The sequence below is a fragment of the Lepeophtheirus salmonis genome, chromosome 5 (assembly GCF_016086655.4).
Source record: "Lepeophtheirus salmonis chromosome 5, UVic_Lsal_1.4, whole genome shotgun sequence".
In the NCBI taxonomy this organism is placed as follows: Eukaryota; Metazoa; Arthropoda; class Copepoda; order Siphonostomatoida; family Caligidae; genus Lepeophtheirus; species Lepeophtheirus salmonis.
Genome location: NC_052135.2, coordinates 54471926 through 54487846, shown reverse-complemented (window position 1 = coordinate 54487846; position 15921 = coordinate 54471926). Strand labels below are relative to the sequence as shown.

At 30.8% G+C, this 15921-nt stretch overlaps 1 protein-coding gene across 1 annotated transcript in view; it reads right to left on the bottom strand.

Annotated features, from left to right (window-relative positions):
• The window catches only part of LOC121117389 (SCO-spondin-like), a 95105-nt gene extending 79986 nt beyond the window's left edge, over positions 1 to 15119 (bottom strand). The window contains 1 exon segment of the mRNA XM_040711806.2: positions 14902 to 15119. Coding sequence (XP_040567740.2) covers positions 14902 to 14950 — 49 coding nt within the window. The 5' untranslated portion in view covers positions 14951 to 15119.
• Positions 15120 to 15921: the final 802 nt, after the last annotated feature.

The following is a 15921-nucleotide window of genomic DNA, read 5'->3' as shown; positions in this document are numbered from 1 at the left end:
GCAATATTGTTTCGTTTTTTTCAATCATATTCCTTGCAGATTGCCCTGTCGTCCTTGAAGAGCCCTTCTGTGAAAAAGACCAGAGATGAGATACGATAAGATTTTTTTTTTGGTATGAGGATAGGATCCAAAACAAAAGTGAGGATTTCCTGTACTCTCTTTATTTCCCATGCAGCTTCTTTAAGTTTGTCTGATTGGTCTTCCCAAGAGATGTTGTCCCTGATAGTCGATGTGACAACTTCGAAGGGCTCCCCGTTTTTTTCCTTTTTGGATTGAATGAGTATTGCTGGAGTTGATTCTTTAGCATCCCCAATAGAGAATGAACCCATCTTACATTTAATATATCTTCTTCTGTGACTAAACCCAAATTATTTTTCATTTTTTCAGGTAGATAAATGACAATCAGCTTATTTCCTTCGATTGTGGGCCCTAAGCCTAACGCTAGACAGTATGTTCTTCGTAATTTAATCAGAAAGCTATCCATTTCTCTCATTAGCAACCATTGTAAACGATCTGGATTCTTTTTACCTTTAACTTCTAGTATCGCCCTCTTCCACAGAGACCCTGCATGTCGGGCCCTTTTCCTCCAAGATAACAAATGAGATGTTAATGTAATTTTAAGTCAAGCATTCCCAACCCTCCATGGATCTTGGGAGGGAACAAACGGCTCATCCCAACCGTTTTTGGGAGCCGAACGAAAATTGTTCCTTTCCCCGTCCATGAATGTTTGAATGTCTCATCATATGATGTACACCTCAGGATGTCGCATATCATAAGTTTAATCATATTTTGTACGAAAATAATATTAATGGCAACTTTGTCCAATTACTGATAATGTAAAACAACCTAAAGTTTGGGACAACATCCAATCAGCACGGCGATATAGGTATTGGTTGAACCGTAGTTTCAACATTTGCCAAAAATAAAGTTACATTTTACATTTTTTTGAGTGCGGATTACATTAGTATTTTTGAAAAATAATGATTAATTGCTATCAACAAATATTAAAATATTAACATTTTAGAGGGGCAGCAAATTGTACTTAAAATGGCAAAAAAAAAATGTATCACAACAATAAAATAATGAGTATTGCATATATTTGATATGAAAGGAGTCATATCGGCGAAAATATATGTCTCTGAAATCAAATAAAGATTCTAAACTATTGCTAAATTTTTGGATCTTTATTCATCCTACCACATTGAATACAAAGCTTATAACTGAATCAAATATTTTTATGATAACATTAGGTTTTCTGTATATATTAAGTAAAAAATAAATTTGGATTTTCTAATTTTTGTTAAGAATTGTTTTGGACTATGTTTTTTCAATTTAGGTTATGAGTGAGATCAATCTCAGAAAGATAAAATTATTTCCAGGGGCGTCCGCAGGGGGCCAGCTTGAAAGGCTGTATCCTCCCCCTAATTATGGAATTTCTGCTTGTTAATAGCAAATTTAATATTTCAAAGTTCTTTTTTTCAAAAATTTCAATATTTGAAATATATTCATATTTTAACAATTTTTTTTCTAAAATATTTAATTTTTTAACTTTTGAATTTTTTTTCTTCAAAAACTGTGGGACTTTGAAATTTTTTTCCATAAAATTAATTTTTTTTGAAGAACTGTGGGTTTCCCCCAAAAGTTTAATTTTTTGAGAATAATAGATTTTTTTCCTAAAAAATTTAATAAAATTAATTTTTTTGTGAACAACATTAGGTTTTCTAAATTTTTCTCCAAAAAATTCAATATTTGTAATTTGAAACGCCCCTGATATCAAAATGTCATATGCGTAAAAAATCCTTTCACATTATTCACGACAGATCAATTAATTGATATATTGCATATTTTATTTTCGAATTCAATGCTCTATATTAGGTCAATTTTTGGTGGAGCATAGGGCAATGTAGAACTATGTCTTATTGCCATATGGACTCTTCCCTTCTGCTCATATCGTTTTTCGTGGAGTTTTTAAGGAAGAGGTCGAGTTCTTAGGGCAGAGATTCAATAGGGAAAGGATTGTTTCTTTGCCCTATCACCTGATTGGCTAAATTTTACTCTGCCTTATCATTTGATTGGCTTACAAAATTAAAGACTGAAAAGAAAATTAAATATGAAGATCTGATTGAGAAAAAATCAAAGAGTGGATAGAAAATTAAATAAAGATCTATGTCAGGCAATGGTGTGCAAAAGTCCGAGTCGAGTCTCCAGTCTTTACTCATCAATCCAAGTGAATGAATACTTTTATCGAGTCCAGTGAAAATAAAAGATCCTTTTAAGCGTACCAGAAGTTAATTCCAGTTAAGGAATTGAAATGACTTTCGAGTCCAAGTCGAGTCGTGAGTCTTAACTTTTGAGTCCAAGTCAAGATTTGAGTTTTTTATTGTGTGATCATGTAGTGTTGCAAGTCTAGAAAATAGAGAATCGTGTCAAAGTCTCCACCTTTGGGTTGAGTTGTACAGTATTAAAAAATACTTAAGACTTTAAAAAATGAGCTAAACTGGATACTAAGAATCAAATTAAATTTGATATCGGAATATTTTAACTTTAATTTTCTGGTTTCTCATTTTGTTGAAGGGGATGGAAAGATGCCTTGGAGTAACTTAAGGTTTCATTCTGATTTTTCAGAGGTTATTTGCCTGTATATATTTTAAACTCCAATATCTAGAGTAATCTACAGACTTATTGTGAAACAACATACATCTATGAAAAAAAATAGAACCATAATTTATCATGTATAATGAACCAAAATTGAACTATTATATATTTTCCTGAATATTTAAATCATAACATAATTTATAGTTATTCCTGTAATTGTTGTAATTTTTGGATAATAAAATAAATAACCCCAGTAAAAGTCAAATATTCGAGTAAATGTATATTTTTTTAAAAAGGATTGTTATTAGTTAGATCTTCATTGTCACTCTCAATCTTAGGTTCAAAAACAGTCCTATCAATTTCGAATCAAATCTTTGAAGAACTGTTGAAATCCTCAGTATCACTTTCCTAATGGACTTCATCTTCCTAAATTATAAAGTTATATGCATAGTGTGGAAATCTGTATGAAACAGTTCATAAAGGATCAAATATTGAAAAAAATCCAATGTATTGATATCTCACTCTATTTCTTCCAGAGACGGAGTCAGTCAGAGGCACGGATATGACTCCCTTAACACCGCCTTCTACCTTCAAGTCAATGAGCATCTGTGAATGTGAACGATCCTTCTTTAGAGGAGATGAGATTTATGGAGTGAGTTGTAAAGAGGGGATATCCCCTGGAACATGAAGTTGAAGAGAAGATCTGAAGGAGTGTAGATTGGATATCCAAATGGGAAAATGTGATTTACTAGGAAATGCAAGGATGGGTCGATGTGGATCTATACGTCCGAATGCTTCGTACGAAAGATCGATCCAAATCACTGTGAATGAATTTGTCTTTTTCACGCAGTTCCAACATTTTTCTTCTTTCACCTCACTTCCTCTGCTGAGTAATTCGTATTTCGTACGGAAAAGGATGAACAGGTTTCGTGAATAAATAGGGCGGAGATCGACAGCATCTTCAGTCTTACTATGCAAGTGACGTACGAAAGTGTCGTAATTGGCCAAAAGGGCATGGTTTATCCAACAAAAATTGAATAAGGCAATAGGGAAATAGGACAATAGAAATGAAGCAAAGTAAAATTATGATTTCACTTTGCTCCTCTGCCTGATGCTTCACCAAAAATTGACTTATTGTCTAGTTGTCACAAATGCATTATCATTATCTATCAAATTCTTGAAGTTATTCATGATAGTTTAAAAAATAGGTACAACTTATAGGGCATACACTTTTCCAACCACTAGAGACAGGAAGGCCGAGATTTGGCCTCATTTGTCATGATGTAGATCTTTAAAGCCCTCTGATATAATTATAATGTAATAAATATACCTACTTTTTATAGCATAAAAATACAATCACTATACATACATTTCAACATATAATTTCATGTCTGGAGATCTCGACTCATGAGATCAAACAAAGGGATGGTCATGAATTGACATGAAAATCTATGATTATAAGGTTAAAATGGAGCTAGTTCAATAGTCCTATGCAGAGGCTTAAAAGATGATAATATTATAAGGGCAAAATTTCAATTTTGCCCCAATATAACAACTAATTCAATACAAAATTATGAACAATCCGCTTAATTCTTCATTTTATAAGTATTTACATTCACACCCTTATTATTTAATCATTTAATGTAGTTTTATCACACCGTTTACTTATAAAATGAACCCTAAATCTAACCTAACTCACTCATCCTCTTGTTTGTGTAATACACACAATACTAACTCCAAATTTGATTAAAACTCAACTGATTTTATAAATGTTCCTTACACTTACTAAAACTTATTAATACTTTATATAACTTTAAATAGTTCTTTGGGATAATTATTTATAGTAGTAATTACACCTTAAACAAATCTATTAGCCTAAAATTTTATTTAACCTCTCTCTCTTGTACTAAAAAATATTACCGTATATAAAATCGAAGGTCCCTTTCATGCTCTTACAAATAACTAACTATAATACACGCTCTGTATAAGCCTGAAAGATTTCTTAAACTAGTTCCTGCTATTAGTACCTTAACAACAAATATAGTTGAAACCTCCTATATTAAACTAAATCTTTTTAATTTCTTTAATTGATAAATAAGTCAAGTAAATACCTCAATCTTAGATTTCATAAGAATCCTAATTATAAACCCACATAACCCCCCTCCCCCCCACTGCTAGAGTGTATTAGCTTCTTATATAATAAACTTATCATTATAATTCTATCAATTCCTTTAATTAAGCTCTTCCTCTACCTCATAGAGCCCTTTTAGATAAATAAATTCAAGGTTCTAAACCAAGAATTTAAGGGGTCAACAAAAAAGCATTCAATAATATATATTGAAAACAACATCACAACGAAATAGTGATAGGTTTGAATGAAAACAGGAATATATAGTCGTTCACAGGGACGTAGAAGATAATATTTTTTTAGTAGGACAACTTCAATTTTGTCCTAATACGAATTATTAACTCAATATAAAGGTAGCACTAGGTTTTTTCTTTTAAATATGTGAATTTATTAGCTCCTTTCAGAACCCTCTTAGTTGTGTCGTCGTAGGACAAGGTCTCATGAAAAAAAATTTTTTTTTCAATTTCTATTCCTATTAAAAAATGATTGGTTTAAATTGATTGAAAAGTAGCAAACAATCCTCATACTGAGAGATTTGTCTCAATCTATAACCATTGTGATTAAGTAAACAAATATCTTGCGCTTAGTTTTAAAATAAGCACATAACGTAAATTTAAATTGATAATAACTAAGGTATAAACATAACAAGGCCAAAGATCGGAAGGAACATGCTCAGAAATATGGTTCTGCATTTAAAAAATGCTGAAACTTGTGAGTGAGAAGAATAGCAAAATCAATATATAGAGAGATGGTTTTATACCATTTAACTGCATTCCTCATGTTGAATAAAATAAAGAATATAAAGACAATCTAAAGTCAGGCTCTCAAAACGGATTGGGTAGTGGGCACGGATCTAGGCCTCTTAAGGTCGAGGCCTTAATCTGCAAAATAAAAGGCATAATTTATTCATGCAGATGCAATAGGAAGACCATTCCTATAAATTTAAAATGTGTAATCACTAACCAACTCAACGTTTTGGTAAATTTTTCTGACAATGGTCGTTATTTCAGACTTTAAAATATATTAATAAAAAAATGGAAAAAAAAAAAATTTAGTGTCACTTTGTCCTTTTTCAATATTATTTATACCAATGTCAGATATGTTTAGGGATTGTATTATATTATTTTATTTTTTTGTTGTCATAATAGGGAATAAATATATGCCTATCAGGTTTTTTTTTTAAAAGAATATAAAGTTATGGAGTTTACTTGAAATTACTTTCTTGAGAGAGCAAAGGATCGGGAGTAGAAATTTTTTAATACTCAAAAACATTTCTTTGAGGAAGTGGAACACCCTCTAATATTTCCAGTTCATTTGTTTTTGTTTTTTAATTTTTTCTTTTTTTATTAAAGTGTATTTTTAACTAAGTTTTAGTGATTTAATTATTCAAATGTGAAAGTGGATTAAAGGGATTTTAATAGAAAAATGAAAAATAAAAGTAGAGACATGATGCCACAAAGCATCAAAATAGAATATAAAAAGGCCTGATTTTCTAAACAAGCACTCAGTTTTATAAACTCAGATACAAAATTATTAGTACTGGGTTTCACCCTGAAAATCATCAGCAGGTCTGAGACCATAAAGATTTTTAGTGAACCGAACTAGTTCTGTCTACTTCCTGAAGTTCGGTCTGTAGCAGTTTGAAGGACAAATTCGGTCTCCATCGGTCCTTAATAAATTTTTTATTTAAATGACTATAGATGAATTGTTGATGACGTCTATGCAACACGTAGATAAATATATCAGTTTGAAGATTAAAGAACCAAAAATAGTTGGTCCCACCGTTATTTTTGTTCATTCTTTAATAGATTGTCGTGTTGTTTCAATCTCTCGCCTAGTTTTGGTGTAATTTTTTTGAAATGCATAATTTAAAAAAAAATATATAGGTATATGTTTAAATATAATTTTACAATATTGTCCCTGCACTAAGGCTATTTTTAATATAGTCTCAGTAGGAGTAAAATAGTTTTTCCCTCAAAAACCATATTACAGATAATATTGTTAACAAGGGTCTTAATTCAGTAATACCATAAGTCTTACTCTCGTCTTCTCCTCGTGCTCTACACAATTCCCATCTCTAGCTATAGTTATATTTGTAAGCGGTTCCCTTTAGCAATCCTTTGAATCTCGAATCAGACATACAACTCAAACTTTATCAGTTTATTTTCTCATAAATCTATTTAAATATATGAAAATCAACTCACGATGGGGTAATTAAAAGCAAACTTCCAAAAGACAAAAAAGATTACAGACAATAAAAAGATTTTAATCAACTGACACATGGTCGTTAACAAAAAAAAAAAAAAAATCTAGACGTTTTGTTATTGAGGAAGAGAGGTTAAGTCATTTACATATATTATATGTACATATTTCTGTGTTTGTAAGTACATAAAAACGATTTTTGGATGGACTCTAATAATTTCACGCACGAAATAGTCTGGAGGGTTGATTTATTTTATTTAGTTTGTAGTTACATATATATATATATATATATTTGCTTCCTTTAAAAGAACAGTTGAATATTTATCAAACATACACTACGATTTGACGGTACTAGGAAAAATGGAGTAACAGTGTAATTTATAGAAATCATCAGTCATTAACATATATGTGTACAATTTTTGAACGTATTTTCATTTTATAATACAAGTACAAGAGTACATTTGATGAAACTTTATTTTCTAAGCATACTATAAGAATGAAGATATACTTATTTATTTAAATTATACACTTACTCCTGATTCTAAAACTTTACCACTTGACACTTTCTTTACAAAGATTTATTTGTTGATAACTTTTTGAATAACAAAAATTATATTAGAACTTTTTTTTTTGTCTAACTTACAGCTTTTTGATGATGTATTTTATTTCCCCAAACATTGCATTGGTTTACTCTATGTAACCAATCAAAAAATCACCAAATTTATAATTTTTTGATCTAAAAGACCTGAGAACTCCAATTTGAATTGAGTTACGGATCTAATATTTCATTTCTAAGTAGGACTACCATTAACAATACCATAAACCAAATAAGAGTTTGATCAGTTTTTTATTTCTTTTGAAAATTTCCTTGTGGAGATACAGATTGGGGATTTTAAATCCCGAAAATTTAAAGATAATGTAAATCACTATTTTTTACCCAAATTTATTGAGCAATTCCCAAAACTTTTGCTCGTACATGACGGAGTCCATAGTGAAGTGAATCCCTCAAACCAACATTTCCTTTGCCCAAGACATAAAGGTTTTGTAAATGTGGATTCAAACTATACAATTTGGACAAATTGCACCAATAAAAAAATTCTAGCATGACAACAAAAAGTATACATCAGTATATTCTCTCTAGCATAATTATCTATGGAGTTAAAGGAGCCTTTGCGCATGCACTCGGCACAGAGGCACACAATGATGGGTGCAAGGTGTTCGTATTCGGAAAGCATCTAAAGGATTTTGTATTTTTTCTTACACGGGGTTGTGATGTATATCGGATGAACACACTTTCACAAACAAAGATATCAGGTTTGCCAAGATTTGGATGCCTAAGCTTATTTTGGATTTAAAATTACAAACTTCTACCATTGGTATTGGACATATTGGTTATGTAGTCGTCACAGGGTACAAATGCAGTTAAAACTGGTATTGTTATGGGTAATACAGCTCCACGTTTAAAAAAAAAGTAGATATTTTCTGCTCTAGTCTAGACTCAAATTTTTTTTTATTTGGTGCCGCTGGAAGAGCATGGTAATTGTCTTTAACTACATTTTTGCTTGATATTTTTAGTACTAAAATTATAAAAAGACACTAGTAGGAGGTGTTTCCCTATCGACCTTAGTGCCCCCAGGGCTCAAGACTCCGACTGAGATATAGGTTATAATGAGTTTTGTATTTTAGTTCCAGGAAAAGTTTAAGTACGTCTTTGTTAATAATGCAAAGTTTGTCTGTTTGTTTGTAAAGAACTCATTTTTGAGTGTGCACTTAATATTTTATTACTGTTTGCCTACCACATCTGATCGATAACAAAGCAGCAACGAGCGTGTGTAGCTAAAGCTCAGCACGTCACGTCATTTAATAAAAAATATATCAAGGCCAGTTATATGTTAGATGCTAAAAAGTTAATAGTCAAAAAGGATTTATATATCTTAATGCATTATAGAATTTAAAAATATTATTTAAAGTGAAGTCCTTTATTAATGCCAAGTATTGCCGGGTACTCCCGCTAGTTTATAACTGTTAGTCAAAAATTGTCTTTTCACTAGTCTAAGTGTATGATGCATGAGTTTATTCTGTTTTATTTTGTTTGTTGGTACGCTAAAATATGATGTGACCTTTAAATGAGAAAAAAAAACGTTGTGAACCACTTCTTAAAGTTAACATTTTTATGTAACATATACCTAACTCACTACATTTCATATATGTGGGCCGTCAACACAAAATCAAGTAAGAATATTTTTCTTAAAATTGAGTGTGGATTTCATTTGTATTCTCGGACGAATATTTGTCAATTTCTATTAGCAAGTTATTCTTATTAACCCATTGGGTGTGTCGTAAATTGCACTTAGATTATACATTCAACTATTGAGAATTGATGGATTTTATTTGAAAGGGGTGATACCAAAGGTTATAAGATTTAGTTAAAATTCTTAAGTAGTTGAAATAACCCCACAAATACAATACAGGGCCTATATTTGAATCCAAAATGTCTATTAGGCCGTTTGTATAAATGCAATATTTTTTCTATTTTTCTTGATTTGTGTGGAAGATGGTTTTTATGTTGATGTACCACATATAATAGTAAATGTAAAAAAGAAATGTTTAAAGAGTTTTGTCTTGCAAATTTACACGGAGGAAGTTGTAAATTCTTTATTTCTTTAATTTGTTCTGTTTTGCTTGTTTTCTTTCAAAAGAGTGCAACTTTTTATTTTTTTTGGTCACTAACCACTTGAAATTGTATTTGTTGCTAGTTCACTATTGACTAGCACCACCATTCGAATCACCACTTGCCTCCTCCACCCTTTTCTTTTATGTAAAATAGGGGTTTCCCTGACATCTGCATATTACTACGTGATTCTATAAAAGTCACTCAACCAACACAAAATTGTAATTATTATTTTTTATTTTTGTGAATGACTTTACATAGGAAATTGACGTGAAGGAAGAGCAAAGGCAGGAACAAGAAGGAAATAATTCAATCATTTCGATCCAAGTACCGTTAGGGAAAGAGCTCCTCATTGTTTATTTTGTCTTCTTTTTTTTTCCAAGGAATCATGAATCATCAAGGTAATTAAATCACATGCAATCAGTGTTACACTTACTTCTGTTTTAAATATATCCTTAATAGTGTGGAATTTTTGTTGGGTTTGGTCCTAAGTAATGTTGTGGAAGTTTATATTTAGGACTAAGAACTGTAGTCTCTTCCTCGGTCACCCTCAGTCTCGGTCTATTCCATTTCAGTTCTAAAACTTTAAAAAGTTCGCTGTCTGACAAAGTCACTCAACTTTATATAATTTAAAAAAAAAAATCACTTCTAGTACTGACATTCGACGGTTTAAGTCTGAAGGACCGATACCAAGGACTGATCAGACCGGTTCTAAGACTGGACTTGCCTGAATAAATAAAGACTGGCACACCTTGATCCTAAGGCGTTTTTCTAGACCGATTTGGACCAATATTTTAGTCCAGACCGCGATCTTAGATGGAAATTTAATCGTTATCAATTCGTGAACTGATTTTTTTGGTCTTAAAATATAGACCAATTATTTTCGGTTTCTATCTATGTACCGTTTTTCTTTCCTAGACTGATTAATGAGTTGTGTAACCATAATCCATACAACACATTTAACTTTATATGACGTTATTGTGGTCAATGTTCACAATTTTGAAACAAACATGACATCATCAATATTTCATATATAGAATGGGTCTACATTGAATTTATAATTAGTTCGATCCTTACCAATTTTTTCTTTGGGATCGATATATGTATATCAAATTTTTCTTTTGAGACTGGTGCAGAATAAGCTTCTTTAAATGGTCGAATAAGTCATGTCCCCTTAAAACGATAACGGCCTCGCACGGGTCAATGATTTTCAGACCAAACCCCAACATATGGACCGATTTTCAGACCAAAACTCAACACATGGATCGATTTCCTTCCCTATCCTGATTGATCATCAGTTGTACAAATATAATTTATGCAACACGTTTAACTTCATATGACGTCATTGTAGGTCAATTTTCACAATTTTGAAACACACACGCCATCATCAATAATTCATCTATAGAATCTGCCTATACCGAATTTATAATAAGAACAATTCAGTGCAATTTTTTTGTAAGTCCGATAAAGAGCAGACTGAATAAGTTTGGACACATAAATAATAACGGTCTTGGACCAATCTAGGATTTACAGACCAAAACCTTAGAATAGTTATTATTTACATTCGATTCTCTTTGATTCATTTAAAAATGGATTAAAACAGAGTGTTGCCAAGTCATAAAGACATCACTTTTGTCATATAGCTAATTACAATGCTTCATTGGGGACATTGGAAACCTTTTATATACAGTAATAATTTTCATTGGATAATAAATAAAACGTATTATTAAAGTAAAAAATTCTATAAATTAACAATAAGAAATGTGGCACGTCAATACTAAAGCAATCTAGAATGATTTTCTCCAAAATAAAGTTTCAGGGTTCACAATAAAAGGGTGAGCTTCCACTAAAGAAACCATAACGTTTTCAAACCCGTCTGTCAGTGTTAGATAGAGACGTAAGACTAATTCTTATTAAATAAAAAAAATTAGGGGGTGTTATATTATGTCAAATCTCAAAATATTTACATTTATTCAGTGAGTATACTCAAAAATAATCGTTTACAAAAATCAATAAAAGGAGATATATTCAATAAATTTTTTTACAGCTTATCTACTGCCTAATATTTATAGACACATTTTGCCTAATTTTAAACTTTGTATTCAGGATTCTGGGATGAGTTGAGATACGTAATGATATTAACTATAGCTTAAAACTTCATTTCATCTATAGGAGTCTTAATTGGACCCCGATATGATTTTTCTAATAAAATACCTAAATTTTTAATTATTTCAATGTGACGATGAATTTTGCTACTTTAAGTGCAATTTGCGACACTTCCAAAGGATTAATAAGAATAATCCATAAACATAAATGGAAGATCTTCCTAGTTTGCGTCTGTGTTGATGTATCACACACAGGGATGGGCAGCAAAACGTGGACTGTTAATTAATGTTCATTTTATCATTAATATGAAAGGGTTAGTGATTAATTTTGATATACTGTTTTCGCCGTCCTTTTTACATTAAAAAAAACTATTTTAATTATTTCGTCATTTCATCATCATGAGTGAGCAAAAAACCAAAAGGCAGCGGATCTCCTAGATGCTAAAGTAGAGTTGGCGAAGATTAGGGACATTGTAAAGTGCTCCAGTAGCCTGTTTTTCAAGTTGGCCAAGATGAAGAATGATGGAAAAGACTTCTCCAGGAATGCATACAGTGGAGGGCTAACTTTTTTTAGGGTTCCAGAGTTCCTGTCCACCTTGGAGAAGAAGATCAAAGGAGGACCCACCAAATCGATAAATCGCCTCACCAATGACTTCTCTGTAAGATCTGGAACTATCAAGATTGCTGTGAAGGGCAACATTCGACTGTACTCATACACGAGGATTCTGACCTCCCTTCAGATAGAGGTCCTGAAGGCTAGGAGGCTCAAGAGTCAACGTTTTGCTGCCCAAAATTTTTCCAGCATATTCTAAGTTGCTGATACATGTGTAAATATAACTACATCATAAGCAAATTATAGTAAATCACATATATCAACACAGTCCATATCAAGGTAATTTGGGCATTTTATTTACAAAATAAAATAAAGTGTGTTTTGTTTAATGGCAAATGAATAAATATTAAAAATATTAATAGTTATACAATTATTGCTATTCATTTTCGAATAATTAATTTTGTAATGAAATGTACCATAGTTTTAGAGTGGTTTTGCTAATTCGAATAGGTCATTTTTACCCTACTTTACTTCTCTGGGGTGTATACACATCCCAGAGACTCAGATATTTATGTAATATCTTAAAGGTAGATGCCATATTTTTGCTTCTCTTTCTATGTCAATTCTTAACTTATCATGTATTTTTTAGCAATATTCAATTTTTCGGTGTAGTACTTGATTAATTTTGATGTCATATAACATTTTTGTAATTAAGTTTTCAGGTTTCAATGAGTTTTTTTATGTGTTATTATTATTTGTGTATCACATAGATAAATATGAAAAAGTCAACTATGAATAAACGAAATGTATTTGTCACCGAATAATTTTTGCGTGACGATTAGAAGACAAAATGAAATAATATCTTTGAGTGTTTCGTCGGAGTAAAACTTTTTTTTTGACGAAATAATGACGAGATTAAATGTGACAACAAGATGGAAGGAAATGCAATTAAACAAAATATAGGAACACTGAAGGAGAATGAAAGATATCTTATTTGGTATGTCTATAACATGTCTTGTCTCATAATTATTTCGAAATATTCTCTATAATCTACAAACTGTAATATTCTTCTGTCCAACAAATATTTTACATTATGAATTTAAGTGTAGAAAATAGTATTGTGGTGATTAGAATTGAGTTACACCGAGGTAATTCGTTAATCTAATTTAAAAAAATAAATAATTTTTAATTATTTTAAACCAATTATATTCGTACAATTTCAAGTGACTTCAATGTTGAATTTAGTAATTTAGAGCTGCAAAAAGTTATATTTTAATTCTGTTCGACTTATTGTACTTTGAAAAATTTAGTTAAAATCGACGTAAGTTAAATTGGTTTCTATCTCAAGAACTATTTATCAGGAGAGGAAAATAACTACTAGGCTTAGGTAACTGTGGGCGAGAATTATAAGAAGGATTGTAAATACATTTAAAGTCAATAGAATTGTGAATTCATGGTCAATTAATGTTAAGGTTAGTTTTGTTCAAATGTGATAATTAATTTACTTAATAAAAAAATCTTTAAGAGAATAATGATTTCATTATCTGTTAATTTATTATGATTATTTATTGCTAGTACTAAAAGAGGTAAGTTGCTCTTTAGGTCCTGACTTCTAATTACTATATCTACCCCAACTCTTATACTTTTATGAGTCCATTCTTTGACCTTAATGACTGGTAGGGTTGATTTATTAATTCTTATATGACTTGAGTCGATAAATTAGAAAAAAAACACAAATTTAGATACAAAATGAAATAGCTTTGCATGCTCACTGCTCATTTATTAATTTCTATTTAATAAAATACGTTTATAATATTATTTTGCATCTAATTTTATAATATATGTTAGTATTGTACTATTTGGGCAATTTTTTTTGGCTCTCTGCGCACAAATGAGCTAAAATATATATTTTAGTAACTGTGAGATAATGCAATTGGTTACAAAAGAGTAGTGATATATGGCTAGTCAGCCTTTCAAAGATTAAAAAAACCTCATTAGAAGTTGTGGTTGATTAGAAAATAACTTTGGAGAATTGCCAATAGTAATCCAATAAAATCGAGTAAATAATTTGTCAAAACAACATAACACTAGTGTAAAAAACTTCTTCTCATTAAGGGAGGTGGATATTATTTTACAAAATTTGATTTTGACAAAATAAATAATCAGGACTTGTGATTTCGAAAATGTAATTTATTTTTTGATTGATCAACATTGATGGACATGCCCTGCAAGTTTTTGCCTCTCCCCGATCTTAGGTTTATAACTTTCAAGGCGTATATTTCCCTCTCTCAACCTCATATGTGCATTTAGCAATAATATGGTATTAATAAAATCACTGTTTGAGAAAGTTTAATTCGTCTTAATTAATCCGAGAGCACACAACTTTGATATCGATGAATTGGTTGACAATCGTTTAAGCTCTGCATCTTACAATCTAAGGTCAAATACATTTTTATACTGCTAGAAAATTCATTTTAATACTAGGGTGCCTAAATACCCTAAGGGAAGTACACCCGTTAGGATTTGAAGGGGAAGTAACGAATGACTAACTAAGGATTTAAATTAAAAAAAAATATGGCTAAATGATTGAATCTTGTGAATCCTATCCTTTTGATTAATAATAGTAAATCATTTTTGATTACTTTACCTTCAACGAAGCTTAGTATGAGTAAAAAGAGTAGAAGTAGACTCTTCATGGCTATCTTCACTTAAGGTTTGCACTAATTGACTTTCAGCAATGGATATTTATGTAATTAATATGGCACTATATATAAATAATCTAACAATTTTTATATTATTTTTATTTCTTCAACATTGTCCCTATCAAATGATCCGTTGTGGAGGGAGGACGAAATGGTTTTGAATATTTTCAACACGCTATAGTTTCTTTTTATTAATAAAAGTTGCTTACTTGATTTTTCTTAAAGAAAAAGAAAAGAACAACAGCAACGAAGGAAAATTTCTTTGATTTCGTTTTTTGTAAGTTATACAACATACATGAATACATCGTGGCTGTTGGTGGTAGTGGGGTTTACACGCCCGGTCGCGGGTTTTTAATACCATTATTGTTGTTAATAACAACAATAGTAAATAAAAGGTGGTATGTAATAAAGGTCCGACGGTTGGGAGTGTGTAACCATTTGTCCGTCATTTTTTTTTCATTTGTTTGTTCATTCTAAGTTGAGAAAGAGGTACAGAAAATGCTACGAAATATATGTTATTTATGTAGAGGGAATCCTTTAGGGCTAGTTATACGGCAAGGGAATATAACTAGATTCTTCACCCCCTTTGAAAGAATAAATTCAATTATAAATTAGGGTAAAAACTATTTTACTTTTGTCAAAATATAATAATATATTTTTTATTTCATATATATAAAGGTGGTCTGAAAAGTTTCCAACTTAACTAAGATACAAGACATTTTTTCTGAATTTTATTTTTCAACATAGTCTCCTTGTAACTCTAAACAGTTCTATCAGCGATGCTCTCATCTCAGTAACCCAACCCCTCCAAATAGTACTCGGCGTTTCTCGTAGCAAAATAATTGTTCACGAGACATTTTTTTATTTTGGCTCAATTAATCCGAGTAGGACTAATTAAGACCCCTTAAATTTTAAGCTTAAAAAGTCATTATATGTCTCCTATTGTTTTGAATAAATTTAAAGGT